The 15,827-nt window shown below is 53.8% G+C and overlaps 9 protein-coding genes across 9 annotated transcripts; 3 read left to right on the top strand and 6 right to left on the bottom strand.

The window, feature by feature from the left end:
* Positions 1 to 51: 51 nt before the first annotated feature.
* Positions 52 to 1,795, top strand: CDEST_09181 (Putative amidase; the record flags this gene model as incomplete). The annotated part of the gene is made up of 2 exons (XM_062925340.1): positions 52 to 86; positions 139 to 1,795. 2 exons carry the CDS (start codon positions 52 to 54, stop codon positions 1,793 to 1,795), a joined length of 1,692 nt encoding a protein of 563 aa, XP_062781391.1.
* A 47-nt stretch (positions 1,796 to 1,842) lies between these two features.
* Positions 1,843 to 2,844, bottom strand: CDEST_09180 (Putative alpha/beta hydrolase-1, homoserine/serine acetyltransferase MetX; the record flags this gene model as incomplete). The annotated part of the gene is made up of 1 exon (XM_062925339.1): positions 1,843 to 2,844. One exon carries the CDS (start codon positions 2,842 to 2,844, stop codon positions 1,843 to 1,845), a length of 1,002 nt encoding a protein of 333 aa, XP_062781390.1.
* Positions 2,845 to 3,254: 410 nt separating this feature from the next.
* On the bottom strand, positions 3,255 to 4,366 carry CDEST_09179 (Putative MFS transporter superfamily; the record flags this gene model as incomplete). Its single annotated transcript, XM_062925338.1, has 3 exons — positions 3,255 to 3,422; positions 3,495 to 3,968; positions 4,055 to 4,366. The coding sequence occupies 3 exons, from the start codon at positions 4,364 to 4,366 to the stop codon at positions 3,255 to 3,257; spliced, it is 954 nt and encodes a 317-aa protein (XP_062781389.1).
* A 529-nt stretch (positions 4,367 to 4,895) lies between these two features.
* CDEST_09178 (Putative YjgF/YER057c/UK114 family, RutC-like superfamily protein) lies at positions 4,896 to 5,354 on the top strand (the record flags this gene model as incomplete). Its single annotated transcript, XM_062925337.1, has 1 exon — positions 4,896 to 5,354. The coding sequence occupies one exon, from the start codon at positions 4,896 to 4,898 to the stop codon at positions 5,352 to 5,354; it is 459 nt and encodes a 152-aa protein (XP_062781388.1).
* A 593-nt stretch (positions 5,355 to 5,947) lies between these two features.
* On the bottom strand, positions 5,948 to 8,189 carry CDEST_09177 (uncharacterized protein; the record flags this gene model as incomplete). Its single annotated transcript, XM_062925336.1, has 6 exons — positions 5,948 to 6,625; positions 6,673 to 6,733; positions 6,788 to 6,926; positions 6,979 to 7,039; positions 7,090 to 7,897; positions 7,969 to 8,189. The coding sequence occupies 6 exons, from the start codon at positions 8,187 to 8,189 to the stop codon at positions 5,948 to 5,950; spliced, it is 1,968 nt and encodes a 655-aa protein (XP_062781387.1).
* A 530-nt stretch (positions 8,190 to 8,719) lies between these two features.
* Positions 8,720 to 9,686, bottom strand: CDEST_09176 (Putative short-chain dehydrogenase/reductase SDR, NAD(P)-binding domain superfamily; the record flags this gene model as incomplete). The annotated part of the gene is made up of 5 exons (XM_062925335.1): positions 8,720 to 8,806; positions 8,869 to 8,949; positions 9,003 to 9,110; positions 9,165 to 9,322; positions 9,377 to 9,686. 5 exons carry the CDS (start codon positions 9,684 to 9,686, stop codon positions 8,720 to 8,722), a joined length of 744 nt encoding a protein of 247 aa, XP_062781386.1.
* Positions 9,687 to 10,470: 784 nt separating this feature from the next.
* On the bottom strand, positions 10,471 to 11,856 carry CDEST_09175 (Putative isopenicillin N synthase-like superfamily; the record flags this gene model as incomplete). Its single annotated transcript, XM_062925334.1, has 2 exons — positions 10,471 to 10,716; positions 10,792 to 11,856. 2 exons carry the CDS (start codon positions 11,854 to 11,856, stop codon positions 10,471 to 10,473), a joined length of 1,311 nt encoding a protein of 436 aa, XP_062781385.1.
* Positions 11,857 to 11,874: 18 nt separating this feature from the next.
* Positions 11,875 to 13,306, top strand: CDEST_09174 (Putative major facilitator, sugar transporter, major facilitator superfamily; the record flags this gene model as incomplete). The annotated part of the gene is made up of 5 exons (XM_062925333.1): positions 11,875 to 11,890; positions 11,933 to 11,961; positions 12,021 to 12,913; positions 12,955 to 13,035; positions 13,090 to 13,306. 5 exons carry the CDS (start codon positions 11,875 to 11,877, stop codon positions 13,304 to 13,306), a joined length of 1,236 nt encoding a protein of 411 aa, XP_062781384.1.
* A 469-nt stretch (positions 13,307 to 13,775) lies between these two features.
* Positions 13,776 to 15,662, bottom strand: CDEST_09173 (Putative amino acid permease/ SLC12A domain-containing protein; the record flags this gene model as incomplete). Its single annotated transcript, XM_062925332.1, has 4 exons — positions 13,776 to 14,481; positions 14,548 to 14,760; positions 14,832 to 15,402; positions 15,473 to 15,662. The coding sequence occupies 4 exons, from the start codon at positions 15,660 to 15,662 to the stop codon at positions 13,776 to 13,778; spliced, it is 1,680 nt and encodes a 559-aa protein (XP_062781383.1).
* Between the last annotated feature and the right edge of the window lie 165 nt (positions 15,663 to 15,827).

Genomic DNA, 15,827 nt, shown 5'->3' with positions numbered 1-15,827 from the left:
CAAGACAAAGCCTCACGACCATTCTTCACATCAATCCCGGATAAGAGAAAAATGTCCATCGTTTCTTTAGCAAGCGATGACGCACCGTACGTACATCAATACTAGTCTGAACCCAAGCCCTCTCTGATAAACCTCCAGATCTGTTCTCAACGAGGAAGAACTGCATCGTCTCGCCGCAGAACTCAGCTTCACCATCCCCGACCCCAATGATGCGCAGTCGTACCTCATCTTGCTCAAGTCCTTCGAGGCGATCATGCATCAACTGGACACCAGCGATGACTTCGTCCACCCCGCTCTGGTCCCGGTGCCCACCACCAGACCTCGCTTCTTCTGGAAGCCGGATGCCAACAACAATCCCTTGAACGCCTGGAGTCACCGTTGCGAGTTCGCGGCCGCTCAGCTGACCAGCAACCTACTCAGGGGTCGAAGCGTCGCCATCAAAGACAACGTATGCGTCGGTGGCCTGCCCACCACGCTCGGCACGCATCCCGAGATTCTGTCCGAGTACGATTCTCTTCCCCTCTCGCCCATCGACGCAACTGTCGTGTCGCGTTTACTATGCGCCGGCGCCGTGATCAAGGGCTCCTCGACGTGCGAGAACTTCTGCGCCTCGCCCTTGGCGTGTACGTCGGTCACCGGACCGGTGCACCACCCGCTGCTGCACGGATACACCACCGGCGGCAGCAGCAGCGGCTCATGCGCCCTCGTGTCTTCAGACGCTCTGCTCAGGGCACGAAAGGGCGTCTTTGGGGAGACGGCGGAGCTGGCGATTGGCGGCGACCAGGCGGGTTCCATCCGCATCCCGGCGTGTTACACGGGCATCTACGGGCTGAAGCCAACGTTTGGGCTGGTTCCGTACACAGGTGCCGCCTCCATGACGCCCATGATTGACCATCTGGGTCCGATTGCATCAAGTGTAGAAGATATCGCGGCGTTACTGAAAGTCATGGCCGGATGGGACGGCATGGATCCCAGGATGACGCCCGAGACGCCTCTCGTGGCTAACGTCAAGGACTATCCCGCCCTGGTCGATGAGTATCGCCATGCAAGCTCCGAGCCTGGACGACCCGTCATGAAGGTAGTAGGGCTTCTGACCGAGTCGTTCGTCGTGCCGGGTCTGTCGCCGGAAGTGCGCGACCTGGTGCGCAAGGCAGCGAGAGAAGGCTTCGAAGCCGCCGGCGCAGAGGTCGTCGACATCTCCGTCCCCATGCACTCCGAAGGCCCCATCATCTGGACGGCTGCCACGCGGCCATCCATGTCTTTGGGTCTTGTTCAGGGGAAGCCATCGGGCCATCTATCGTACCTCTCGCCTCACATCAAGACGCAGTGGCCCCCAAGCCAGGACACTTACCAGCTTCTAACCCAGTCCAACCCCGCCGTCGTCAACATTCTCCTCAGCCAAGTCTTGGACACATCACATCTTCCCCCCTCCATCGAAGCCAAAGCCCACCGTAAAGCCTTCCAGCTGCGTGCCGCCTACGACGCGGCTCTTGCGCAGGTCGACGTCTTGGTCACGCCTTGTGCGCCGACCGTCTCCATGCCGCATCCTGACCCGGATGCGTCGATACTGGAGAGGCTGAAGCCCGCTATCGGGCTGACGAGCAATACTTGCCCGTTCAATATTACGGGGCATCCGGCGATGAACGTGCCGTGTGGGGAGATGCCGCTGACGGAGAGGCCGGATGTAAAGATGCCAGTAGGAATGCAGGTTGTTGGTAAGAGGTGGGAGGATGAGATGGTAATGAAGGCGGCAATAGTTTTTGAAGCCGGACAGAAGAGGCTAGCAAATGTGTGAAGTAAGGATACTGTACAGTGTATAAATGAATTATATTCTGATTCAGACTATGCTTTTTCCTCCCCTGCCTCTGCACCTTGTAAGAAGGCAGTGATCTGCTCATCCATCCACTCTACATCCACCGGGTTTGACCCAGCACCCGCCAAATGCCCCCAAACCGACGGAATCACCTTTAAGCTCCCTCTCTTCAGCATCTTGACCTCACGTTCGCTCGCGTCAGGGCGAAAGTACTGGTCCGTCCGGCACGGCATCAGCAACACCCGCGCTTCAATCCGCTCCAAGGCTTCGTCCAGCCCGCCGCCGTCCGTCAAAACGCCAACATCGCCATTTTGCCACATGCGCAGCTTCACGAGGAAGTTGTTCGGGTACCACCCGTCGTACCGCGGCCCCGTAGTGTCCATATCCCACGCGCGCAGGCTGTCGTAACCGAGGCTCTTGTAGAGGTGCTGGTCGAACCACTCCGCACTCGTGAGCCACGCCGAATACGCCTTGCCGAAGGCGCGGACACCCCGCGGCGCATAATCCTGAGGCTGTCCCGTGTAGTCAACGGCGTTTTCCAGCGCGGCGGACGGGCCTTCGAGAAACTGCCTGTTATGACCGCTCGTGCGCGCCGATGAGCAAATGATGACCGCATTGCGGACCATGGCCGGGTACATGACGGCCCAGTGGTAGGTAGTCTGTCCGCCCATCGAGAACCCCAGGATGACGTCTACGACATTGATCCCCAGATGGGAAAGCAGCGCATGCTGGGCGCGCACGCAGTCGCGGTAGTCGAGAGAGGCGGGGAACGAGGTGGTGTTGGAGGGGCTGGAAGACTCGCCGTTGCCAAAGAGGGCGACGACGATGATCCTGTGGTTTTGTAAAACGCCGGAAGAGAAGTTGAGGGTTGAGTGAAGGGTGCCCTTGAAGCAGGTTGGGATGAGGGCGACCTTGGGGGCGGCGCTGTTTATGTCGAGGTAGGCGAGGCGGCCGAGGGACAGGGTGGTCCCGTCGGTGAAGGTGAAGTTGGGGAGGTCAAAGTAATGGACTTGAGGTTGATTTTGAGCCATCGTGGGTATATTCACTATCGAGAGTTGATGATGAAGGGTGACGCTTGTTGATGTTCGCGGTTTGAGGACAAGTCACGGTAAATGCTGAGCCGGCGGGGGGGACGGATATATATATATGGAGATCGGAGCGGCCGATCTGCAAAACCACAAAAGAAGAACTCAAGGAAACCTTCGTCAAGTATGGCGAATAAGGTAGATTATAAGCATATGTACTGCAAAGTAGAGTTTCACATATATCATTGACCGAACTGCAAACCTTCGCAGGGTCTCGCATCTAACACACCCGGCCAATTGGTTCGCCATCGGCTTGAGCGCAAGTTATACATCATTCTCTATTTTGTGTATTTTGATCCAATCGAACCGGGTACATGCAAGCCTCGGACGATGTACATGTTAGGATACATGGAGGCTTAGAATATCGCCCACAGCCCACGCCTCCCGCAGCACAACAATTTGGCAATAACAAGACAGATAAAGCTTGCTGCGTAGCTGACGATGGTAAAGATGATCAAGTTCCGGAAGCTCCCCTGCGACCGGTCAAAGATTTCTCCCGCAATTGGAATACCAGTCAGTGTGTACTGCACAACCCGTTAGCCTAAAACTAACTACGCGGGACTCGCAATGCGGAGGCAAACTCACCTTATACTCACCAACACATTCGCCGTCGAATAGTATCGTCCATACGACTCAATCGTGCACAGCTGTCCGATACACACCGGTGCCAGGCTCACATTGTCGCCACTGAAGAAGCCGAACACCACCGCGAAGGCGATAAGCAGGGCAGGGCTCGATCCCGACGTGAGCCAAAGACAGGCAAGGGACATGTCGCACCCGAGGATCGTAGCGATGAGCATGTTGAACCGCCCCAGTCGGTCGGACAGGTATCCCGGCACCCAGCGGCCCGGCCCGGCACAGCACCCGCATTGATGAGCGCAAGGAGCATGTACGAGAAGGACGACGATTGCCCCATGGCCAAGCGCGTACAAGATCAGGTAGGACAGAGGCACGAAGAGCCCCCATTCCATGAAGAAGGCTCCCATGGCCGTCAAGCACAGCGCCGGGTTCCGTAGGATCATCGGGTCCGGGAGCGCCCGCGCCATGGACAGCGGCTTCGGCGGGAACCGCTTGCGGATGAGCAGAACGGCCGCGACAAAGGCGCATCCGCAGACCAGTGCAACATCCCGCAGAAGAAGGCGAGGCCGCAGTAGACGCCGAAAATCCAGGACACTGAGGATGGGCTGTCACCCGAGAGCTGGTCGCGCTGAATGTGCGCGTGAAAGGCGCCGATGCTGTTCATGAGGCCCATGGAGGAGAAGAGGGCGAGCCAGCTGCCGAGGACGACGAGCCAGGCGGTGGTGCCGCCTTCGGGATAGGATATGGGACGTTCATCGGTGCTGGTGAAAGTGATGGGATTAGTTTCTTTGATGTATTCGCCGTCGGTGACAATACCAATTGGCGTCCCTGTTGTGGAGGACGAGGACGAGGAAGTCTCTGGGACCCTGTCAAGCTCGGAAACACCCATCTGGATGAGTGTATGAAACATCACGCGTTATCTACATGCAGCCAATTTTCTTTGCCGTTCGATAGTGTTCAAAAAAGAGGTTAATCATGGCGTAATAATGTTGACAACTCCCAAGCCGGAGTTCACGGCGGAGGCCACATAGTCACAGTCCGGGGACAGCATGAACAAGGTATCATCAAGCCGACTGACTTTCCGGGACTTGTCCGCATGGACAGACTGGACTTTCTCATCTGGAACTAAATCGTAGCGGCCGACCAGGGCCGGGGCGGAGAGCCCGAAGGCCCATGCAACCCTCCGGTCGGGTCGCCCGCCATCGAGTCGGCCGCATCCTCTCGGGTTGCCGCCTCATCTTGCTGGTCGTCCCTTTATACGTCTCTTAAAACATTGAAGAGCACCCAAAATCAGATCATTGGCTACCAAGCAAGCATCTAGTAAGAGTTTCACAAGTCCTGACACTGCTTCTTCTCGTACGACCACAACTCATCACGGTCTCCCTGCAATTGAAACACAGCCACACCAAGACTACACCATGGCTCCCAACGGTGACGCCTTCGTCATGAACCCCTCCGCTCCGGAGCCACCCACGCGGTACGCCCATGCCCGCCTCGCCCCCGCCGGCTCCCACCGCACCATCTACATCTCGGGCATCGCTTGCGTGCACCCTGCCACGGGTGAGTGGCCGGGCGCTAAAGACAACGGCGACGGCACATACGAGCTTGACGTGCGGGTGCAGACCGCAGCGGTGCTGTCTAACATTGACCTCATCATCCGTGAGGCAACAGGCGGCAAGGGGAGCGTCAAGAACCTGATTGATAGTGTTGTATACGTGGTGGACATTAAGCGGGACTACCAGGGCATGAACGAGGAGTGGAACAAGGTATTCACCACGCGGGCCGAGGCACCGGCGAGGGCGACGATTGGAGTCAAGGAGCTGCCGGATCCGAAGATGTTGGTGGAGATTAAGGGTGTTGCTGTTGTTGAGATGTAAAGGAGATAGCCGTCAATCAATACCATGGAAAGAACAATCTTGTCAGAACCACCTAAGCTCAATCTGTGAAGTTTGGTGTCGTAACATGATGATCGTGCCAACTGCCAAACAAGCTCTGCATGAGATTGAACGATCAGTGTCGTCCTGAAGTAAGTGTCCACAATCAAACAGGCCAGAGATCAGTCGGCTGTCAGTCAACAAAGGCACTTGCATCTCCATGTATATACGAGTTAGCGGTCAGAAAGCGTCTTCATGCACGTTGATAAGTGAGTATATTGACCGGCGGTCAGCCCGACTGATGACGATCCGTTTGATCGATAGGCGCGCTCCGCATCTTTAAACGAATGGAGCGAGTTAACTGCACTCTAGAATAAACTGGCTTCCTCACGATGGAGTGGTTTAACAGCCATGTGAGGGGGATAAGTCTGAGCTCGAAGTGACCAGGTGAGGACGGTATATGTCAATACGATTCACATTATTCATAATCCAGATCATTATAACACCGCGTCTTTACACGTTGATGATAAGAAGTACAGTAGACTCACGAAATAACCGCTCGGGCATTCATAATACTTGGCTCCTCGCTGCTATGATCATGCTTGCGAGTCAATCTCCGTGTACCGAGCTACAATCTCCTCAATCATACTCCTGATATTCTTGGCCGCCGAGAACTTTACGCTCAATGTATCAAACAGCTCGATCGCAAGCTGCAGCGTCTCGATCGCTTTGCTCTCCCTCAATACTACCGCCAGATTCTCCGGCCTTGCCGTCGTTGCATAGGTCAGCGACAGCGTCGACGTGAAGAGCGCCAGCAGGTTCAACCAGTTGTACGCAAACCGCTGCTGTCGGTGCATCGTAATGGCTTCTCGAATCGCTTTGCCGGCGGCATCACCCAGCGTCTCGACGCGGGCCTGGTCGAGTGTCGGGAACAGCGGCGACGGGCGGTACAGCATGGCGACCTGCATGTAGTAGTTGAAGTCATACCAGTTACTGCTGAGATGGGGCACCTGCGGGTGCGTGTCGGGCAAAGGGAAAGGCATGCTGCGGCGCCAGTCGAGGAGTTCGCGGTGGAGGGAGTAGATGATGGCTTCGCGCTCAGAGATGGACATGTTGGCGTTGCGTTTGTTGGAGTAGACGGACTTGACAATCTTGCTGGACAGTTGGCGCAGGCGGAGCAGGTGGAGGGGGACTGCCATGGTGGAGGGCTGAAGGGGGTTACGCTGGCGAATGCCCGTGGCATCGATGTCTTCGTCGTCGGCGTCGGCAAAAGGCTGTCTATATTAGCCGCGGTTCGGGTGATGTCTTCTGTGCAACCAACCTCGACGTCTATGTCATCGTCGTGTAAGGCAAAAGGTCGTCCGAGAGCTGTTGATACGACCCTTGAGATGGATTAGCCCAAGAGCAAGCTGACAGTAGGGTTTGCCATAGCTTACCGATCCATCATGTACACTGAGTAAAAGACACGCTTCCGATGCTCGGCAACATCGACAGGAAGCGCGTCATACGAGGAGAATGTGTGCAGGCCCATGCCGACCGATAACCTCGCAGCAAGGCCTACAAGAAACCAGGTATCTAGAGGCACGGGTTAATACCGTGAACTGAACCTCGGAATAGAGGGACGTACTTGGTCCGAGCTGGTTGAAGAACGAGTATGATACCTGGAGCATAATGACCTCTAACGCAACCTATCACCAGTCAAGCTCTGAATCATATCCTATCACGTAGTACAACATACCATGTCTCCGTACCCAAGAGCATCCTCCATATAGCCCAGCGCCTTGTTGTAGTACAGCATCGATTCAGACTCCTCACACAGGGCAACCGAGCAGTATGTGGTCGACCCAATCGCCAGTATCATCCACAGCCTAAAGAGCCATAACGGCGATTGCGCAGCCGGATCCTGAGGGTCACTCAGTATCGTGCCCAGCGTTTCTTCAAACTCGCGCCGTCGCACAATCGGATACAGCGTATGAGAGTGCGCAAAGTAAAAGTCGACCAGGTGCTGCAGGTGACTCTGCGGCGGTAACTGAACGTCTACCAGGGACGGTTGTGGATCTGTGATGTCGGATAATGTGATACCGCAGAAAAAGGGGGGATGAAAAGCAGTTGAGCTGTCAAAGCCGTGATACAAGGACGACCCGAGCAGGTCGACTGGTGATCCACCAAGCAGTTGCTGCGTGGACTCAACCTCAAGCTCCTTGTGGAAGACGAAATCAGCGCGGTCCGGTGTGAGCCTTCTCAGCACCGCCTGCGTCAACTTGGCAAACGATATCCCCGAAGCAGACCCCAAGTGCCGTTCTGCCGCAGCCTCGAGCGACAGCAACCGCAACTCATCACCGAGCGTCGTCGTGGCTGTGATGGGCCGGACCTGCGAAGGCGATTGATCTACGGCAGCCTGCAGTACCGGGAATTCCAACCCCGACGGCTCCATAATCTGGTCCTCGAGTATCGTGTCCGGATGTGCCGCGGCCTGCGCATCCTTCACCACGGCCGCCAGCTCATCCTCCAACTTCCTAACCTTGTCCTCCAACGAACGCACAAACCTAGTAGGTTCCCATCAACACCAGTCCGATTGCAAACATTTGATTGGGGCGGGGAGGGGAGGAGAACCCACGCAATCGGATACGCCGCCGTCTGCTGATCGTCTTTGAGGAAACTACACGGAAACCGGGCCATGCGACAGTTGCCACACTGGGGCAAGGCGCGGTCGCATTTCTTCTTGCGCCGGTGGCAGCGCTGGCACGACGTCCGGGCCTGAGCCTCGCAGGGTGTTGTTATTGCGGCGGCGGCGGCGCCGCCGCCGTCGACTGCTGTCGGCGTCTGAGGGAGCGGCATGACCGTAAGGTGCACTTCTGCTTGCGCAATATGGTCACGGGTCTCCGACGGGGTGGTTATGGTGTAATCTGCGAGTAATCGAGGGGAACCGACGACCCTGGCATTGTCAAGGCGTGTAGAGGCCGATTGTCGGGAGATAAGACAAACATGACCCCAGAAGCAGCATGGAAAGTGTGGGGAATGCCTGGCTATCAACTCCCGGCCCTATCTATCCCAGGACGGGGACAACGAAGCATGACTCGTCTTGTTTTCCGTAGGATTGAGACTGTCCCTGAGATAAAGCCGCGGTATGATTCGACAACTTCAAATCTTGTTGAAAAGCGCCAAACATGATTGGCAATACCTACATGGTCATCGTGCCTAGGTAGCCTTTGGGAGCAGTCGGGTGACCAGCTTGGCCAGAGACATAGGTGATGTCAAATGTTTGCACAAGATTCACAGTCCGATCATTGGAAACTTATCATGAACTGATTGCCAAGCACTTTTTGGGGCCCAGCTTTTTCTATCATGGATTAATCCTAAAGTAACACCTACAAGGTATAGCCCCCATCAATTACAACATTGACGCCCGTTATGCTTCTGCTCTTGGCGAATGTATAAACTTGTTCAGCCACATCCTAGATTTCGTGCTTGTCAGTCTTGTGACTCGCCCTGGCTGAGAGGATCATCATTCTCATACCTCGACCGTGACGGCTCTCTTAATCACTGTCTTCTGGATATGGGCAGCTTTACCCTCATCCGAGAACTTCTCCGCCCAATCCTATCCTTCATCTCAGTTATCAGTGATTTTATGTGCATTTGGGCCATACGTACTGTGAGAAGTAGGCCTGGCGATACGGTATTGACGCGAATCCTCGGAGCCGCGATAGCTGCAAGGGCCTTGGCCAGGTGGATCTGGGCGGCTTTGGTTACAGAGTATGCCTAGGTTCTGTAAGTCGTGGAAAGTATTGACAGCGGCAGATGAAAAAGATTTACCAGAGAACTCCCACTGACACTAACTCCAGCTATGGATGCCGTGGTGATAAATGCACCCTCCGTCTTGTCCAGATGCTTTTTGGCGGCATGCATTATCCAAAGATGTGACTTGACGTTCATGTTGAAGCACCTGTCCCAGTCATCTTCTACAAGGTTTTCTAAGCCAATGCATCAGTTTCTGCGTAAAATCCTTATGGTCAAGCCGTACGCACCGTCCAAGTTGGTCATGTCTCGAAAGTGTGTCCATCCGCCATTCGAAAAGACGACGTCTAATCGACCCATCTTCGCAACAGTCTCATCGACAAGTTTTGAGATATCATCGCGGTTCCCCAAATCCGCCTTGATGGCAAGCACATCCGAGTCTGTTGACCTCTTGAGTTCTTCGACGAGCTTTCCCGCCCTTTCTACATTGTTGCTATAGTTGATGGCCACCTTGAATCCGTTCTTGACGAAAACACGGGCTGCTGCGGCACCCAGCCCAGCACTACCCGCTGTGATAAGTGCAACAGGTACTGAATCCATGATAAGTGTTGTGATCGCCGGGGAAGTCGGAGTTCCTGTTGCGTCGGTAGAGTATGCAGCACTCTGCTTTGCTTGAGGTCAGGAGATAACGGCTTTTGATGGTCACGGCACAATGCCAGAGACTTGTATGCCACCATGCCATCGCTGTGACGTCGCGTGTTCCGACACCGGCTATCTTCACCCACACCAAGTGAGTCGGATCTTCCGAAATTACTGACCACACACGAACAGTTGACGCTGAAAGAACACTTTGCGACATCGGCGGCCGGTTGCGGATGAAGTAGGACTTTGTGAATGAAACTCATGACGGGTCATGCATTACTTGAAGCCGATGATGATTTTGAAGGTAGCGCCTCTGGGGCTGTCATGGGACAATTATCAACTCGAAACATGGTGTAATAGGGGTTGGCTGTTTCTAGGCCATTACTCTTGTCAGCTGCACCGATTTAGTTATGCAGCTTGCTTGGAATAAGAGCTTCTCGCCCTTCGATAATTAGGAATGTCATTTGGCTAGCCGGTTGTTCTCCATCTGAGTCAAAAAGTCGTAGCGCATACCCTTGCTCTTCAGAGTAACTAGTCTTGTCATTACTATGGCGGAAGTGGACTTGGATATCTGGCAGCACAACACTATGGACCACTAGGAACTGGGAATCATAGGAGACTTTAAGGGAAGCATGCACGTGCACGCTGTGGAGTAGTCAATACAACTGGTCCAAGCAATTTACTCAGGCGATGGAGTTCAAATGGGGATATGTCATACACTCTTACATTTTAGGTGAGTTTCTCACAGCAGGTTGAACCCAAGCACCACCTTTCCCTCCTCAGAAACATTATCAAACCCCTCGTACCCTTTCAAAGCCGACTCATTTAGCACCAGTCCGATTCTATCAGGTGGCCCTCCTCCCACCAGCGCAGCCTGCAGTTGCTTCTTGACATAATCCTTATTGGTCTTGGTAGTAGGGCATGCAGCGATGTAGACCACGCTGGCATCGCCCTCACCATTATGTTCCGGGTCGACCGCATGACACATCTATTCCGTCAGTCAGTTTTGCTCACGGAACCACAACATTACTGGAAACTGCAAAGAAAAGCGGGGTTTTCTTACATCGGTATGCCACCACACAGTATCACCAGCTCCCATGGCCGGTATATGCATCAGACAGTCTTTCAGCCGCAGGTGCGGATGTGACAAGGTACTTAGCCTCTGACTATCCGGCACCGTTGTGCCAGGAAACCACGGCGACCTCCCATCAAACGTCCACTTGCTCGCATCCATCACGTCGCTCTGATCCTTTGGCGGCGAGAAGAAAGGCCGCAGTACCACGTACGCAATCACCGTCTTGACGTCGGGATATAGCATCAACGTGCCGCATGAAGGGCTCGCCGGTGTCAAGGCCGTCCACCCCTGGAACGCGCGTAACACGGCCGAGTGTGCGCCCGCAGGAAACATGTACTGGTCCGCGTCTTTTCGCACATCGAGGTCGTATGAGTCGTGATTCTCCGGCTCGCCAGAGAAGATGCGTTCGTATACCTTGCGGTACTGAGAATGCGCCCAGCGGCACAGGCTGCCTGCTTCAATGTGCGGCCCGAGGCCGAGAAAAGTCTGCCCAGGGGGCCGGATTCGCGTTGCGTCAGTGTAACTCAGCGGCTCGGGGCTTGTCTCGCCCGAGGCGTCATGAAAGAGCGCGTTCAGCTGGCGCTGCAGCGCAATGTGGCGCGGGTCGGTGCGGATCTTGACTTGCGTGGGTGAGTTGAAAAGACGCAGTATAACCGGCGACTCGACGTGCCAGCCATTGATGGCCTCTTTGTTCTCCATCGCAAAGTGTTTGAGATCCTGGAACAGCAATTTGGCCTTATCCTCAGGTATGGTCTTGCGCACGATGCAGCAACCCTTTGCCTTGATCTGTTCCTTTTGTTCTTCGCTGAACCCCTTGGTGGCAATTTCGCTGTACTCATACACAGGGATGGCGGCACTGCCTTGGCTGGCTAGCTGGTTTGTAACGGTCTCGAGCTCTTTGCAGACCTTGAGCCAGCTCTTGGTGAGCGCTTCCTCACTATACTCGGCGATGATGGCGGCTTTGACCTTGACAAATTCCTCCTCGAAAGCGATTTCGTGAGGCACAGTCTCGTACTCTCGCCACGCGGGCCAGTTCAGGAGTTTCCCAGGCATGATCATCAATATGCAATGATGACACTTCCTACCTGTTAAACTTGCCTTACGTGAAGTCTTCTAACAATTACCTCAGCATATATCACTCAGACAATATTACCGGGGGTTTTACCTACACCTAAACACTTTATAGCTAAGATGATCTAACGTCGGCCGACGATGAGTTCTTGATTAGGGCGCCACGCAAGGGCGGCATCTTCATCTCCTCAGCCCTTGTCCTCGTCTCGTGCATCCTACTATCCACCTCCACCACTCGTGCCCAGTTCTTTGTCGGCCATGTCCTCGTCGGCATCGCCAAGACCATTGACATCGCCTCCGTGCCCACCTACCTCGTCGAGCTCACCCCGCCCTCACGCCGTGGCTTCGTCGGTGGCCTATACTGGGCTTGTTGGCTTCTTGGTGCCATAATATCCTCAGCCGTTGGGTACGGTGTGCGCAGCGTTGCCGGAGAATGGTCCTGGAGACTGATTTGCATCTGCATGGCCGGCCCGGCTCTGGCTTGCATTGCCTTGCTGCCATTTATCCCCGAGTCGCCTCGCTGGCTCATCTCCAAGGGGCAGGGATCCAAGGGACTCAAAGTCCTGACCGAGTACCACGGCAACGGCGACGCCACGCATCCCATGGTCACCGCCCAGTTCCGTGAAATCAACGAGACCATCGCCTTTGAAAAGGAGAGCCAGTTCGAGTCGTATGCCGCGTGGTGGAAAGCCTTTGCGCAGTCAAAATCCAACCGCCACTGTAGCTTCATCTTGCTGACCCTCGGCATCTTTGAGCAGACTGTCGGTTCTAGCATCATCACCTTCTACCTTTCTCAGGTGCTGAATCTCGCGGGTATTACATCAGAGCGCGAGCAGTTTGCCATTAACCTAGGCCAGAACTGCGTCGCCTTTGTATCTGCTCTTACCGGTATTTGTCTGATCGACAAGCTGGGCCGGGTGCCCATGCTGACGGTCGGCACGGCTTTCTGTGCAGCCGTTCTGGCATGCATGGCTGGGCTTACGGCTGATCAGACTGATAGCGCCGCTGGCAGAAATGGAATCATTGCTATGGTTTTCCTGTTCCAGATGGGTTACTACGAGTAGTACTGACAGAAACCAGATTCTACTGCATCTTCACACCTTCATCCGGTTTCTTCAACCAATACGTCATTCCTATTGGTCTCGCCGGTATCGGTTGGCGGTAAGAACCAGTTTCTTCTTGACGCGTTATTCCCTTGCTGACTCAATTGTACAGATTCTATATTGTTGGTGTTGCCTGGAACATTCTTGCGGCTTTTGTGATTTACTTCACCTATATGGAGACCAAAGGTCTTATACTGGAGCAGATCGACAAGCGGTTCAACGGTATACCGCGCGATCAGCTCGATGATGTAATCGAGGCATACTATGGTGGCAAGCCTATCTCCGAGGGCGAACTTGACCTCAAATCCGAGGTTAAGGTGGTCCCATAGGATGTTAAGGGCTGAATAATTGAAGGAGTGGTTTGGAGTTCAGTTTAGAACTATACGAGGGCCGCTTTTGAAGATCTGGGACGGTAAAATTGTAGTTCAAGCTAGATGTTCCCTCTGGAAAGTGAGCCAGTTTTGTGCGGCATCCGTTTTCCCTATCATCCACTATTCTCAACTAATTATCATGATTTATGGATCAAGATATGGTTTAATGGTACCTTGACTCTTGTAGAGACCCGCCGCCCAGCAGCGACACTGAGGAGACATCATCACGGCATCTGCTATAGGGTAACCAATCCACTTCCACGAGAACACTGATCCGACGCCATCTCTGGTTATACCACCTGAATCTTTTCACCGCTAAAACGACCCCTTTCAGAGCTAATCGTATTGGGAAATGTGTATGGAACAAAGAAGAATCTGATTCTCTCCTAGTCAAAAGCCCATTACTCTGATTCCTGGCTTGGGCCCTTCACTCGAACACCTTATCAATCAACCTCCCCACCCTCCCAGGCTCCCGAGCTACATACAAAGCTTCGTATTGATCAATCTCCTCCTTGGCGCCACCCAGGCTTATGTCTGCAGTACCAGGTCTGACATAGCGTGTTTTGAAGAAAACTTTCCACCCAATAAAGGCGAGAATGAAAAAGCCAATCATTCCGTAGTCCAAGAAAAACCACATCACATCCCACCCACCAGTAAGAAACAGATCGTATCCGGCCGCGAGAAGCATAAACAAGGTACCACCCATAGCAAAGTATGATGTGTACGGCTGGAATCTCCCTTTGTAAGGCAGAGTGTCGCGTGATATACCTTGTTTCTTCAGTGCCGCGTAAAAGTGTCGATACGTCAGCGCAGTGAAGCCGTAATTGAGAAGCTGACAGCAAGTGATCAGGTACACCAGATAGACCAGAACCTCTGCAGATGAGCTACCAAGCTGCAGGAACGCTAGCAGGCTGAAGGACAAGGAGAAGAGCAGTGAGTATAATGGCACGCCGCCCTTAGTGCACCAGGAGAAGATTTTTGGCGCAAAGCCCATGAGGGACATGCCATGGAGAACGCGCGTAGCAGAAAAGAGCAAACCGTTTCCAGCACTGAAAACGGACGTCATAATGAGGGCGTTGACAATGTGGGGAAGAACGTGTATCTGCAAGCGATTCATAGCAATGATGTAAGGCCTGCAACAGAACGTTAAGCTTCTTAAACCGATTTTTTGTTGATAATATTCAATGTTTTCCACTTACGATGCCGCACCAGTGCCGCTTCCGGCGCTCTCGCCTCCCAAGATGGCTGCCAGGGTCGGATCGTTGTAGGGAATCACTATGCCCATGCATAGCGCGGAGCCAACGAAGAAGAACAATATCCTCCATACGAAGGACCTGTAAGCCGATGGCAGGATTCGGCGAGGATTCTCTGCTTCAGCAGCTACCATGGAAATGTACTCGGGGCCGCAAATACTGAACAGTACGTTAGTAACGAAGGTTGGCTAGGGGATTGTTCGAAGATAGCATCGTTGCGAAGCACTTACGAGAAGCTGGCCTGGTAGATGCAGGACAAGATACCAAGGAATCTACCCGTATTTCCGGAAGCATTATGTTCCACGAACGCCCCAGGACTTTGCCAATATGTGAACCCATAGGCTTCATGGAGCGGGTTGCCACCGACCATTGTGACGAAGGTAAAGAAGAACAAGCCAATCATCAACAAGACCTTGAATATAGACAGATAGAACTCGGAGATTCCGAAATATCGGACAGTAATAATGTTGAGGAAGGCATATAGAGCGATCATGGGTATGATGATCGCGACGATTGGGACAGTATCGGTCCAAAAGGTGACCATGATGCTCATGGCCACAATCTCAAATGGCACGAGGATTGCCATGTTGAGGAAGAAGTTCCAGGCCATAGCGAATCCCAACGCCTCATCAACCCACTCGCCTGCGAAGCGGACAAAGGGTGACGGTACTGGCACATAGGTCACCATTTCAGCAAAGCACTCATTCACCGCCCACATAACGCAGCCCCATATGATGAAGGCAATGAAGAGGCCTGCAGGACCTCCCTTGGGTAAAGCAGAACCCATCTGCACGTAGAGAGCTGGAGGTTTGGGTCAGCACGAGGCCGTCTAAGCCGACGAGTCCTCAGAATTCTGGGCGGTTGAACGTACATGTGCCAATTGCCCCACCAATGGCAAAGAGCTGGACTTCCTTTCCTCGAAGTTTGCGATGCAGCGCCTGGGAACCGGCTGTTGTGTCCAAGATATGGCCTAAACCAACGTCCATATTGGAGCTATGCCCTGAATCATTGTCCACTGAAGTGACAGGAGGGCCCTTCTCGGTGTACTTGGAGTCAGACATGGTGGCATAAGTCGAGAGAAGTGTCTCTCTTGCTTAGATCAGAACTACTCAGAATGTGGGATTGGGAGACATCTAGAGGTGGGTTCCATCAACCATAAATGACAACTTTCCTTGCCCTGTCCTCTCCCTTGAAGCGTTTCGGCCGCCAAGTGAAGATACCAGAGA

This window comes from Colletotrichum destructivum, chromosome 6 (genome assembly GCF_034447905.1).
Source record: "Colletotrichum destructivum chromosome 6, complete sequence".
NCBI lineage: Eukaryota > Fungi > Ascomycota > Sordariomycetes > Glomerellales > Glomerellaceae > Colletotrichum > Colletotrichum destructivum.
The sequence above is the reverse complement of the archived record's forward strand: the minus strand, read 5'-3'. Positions and strand labels throughout refer to the sequence as shown.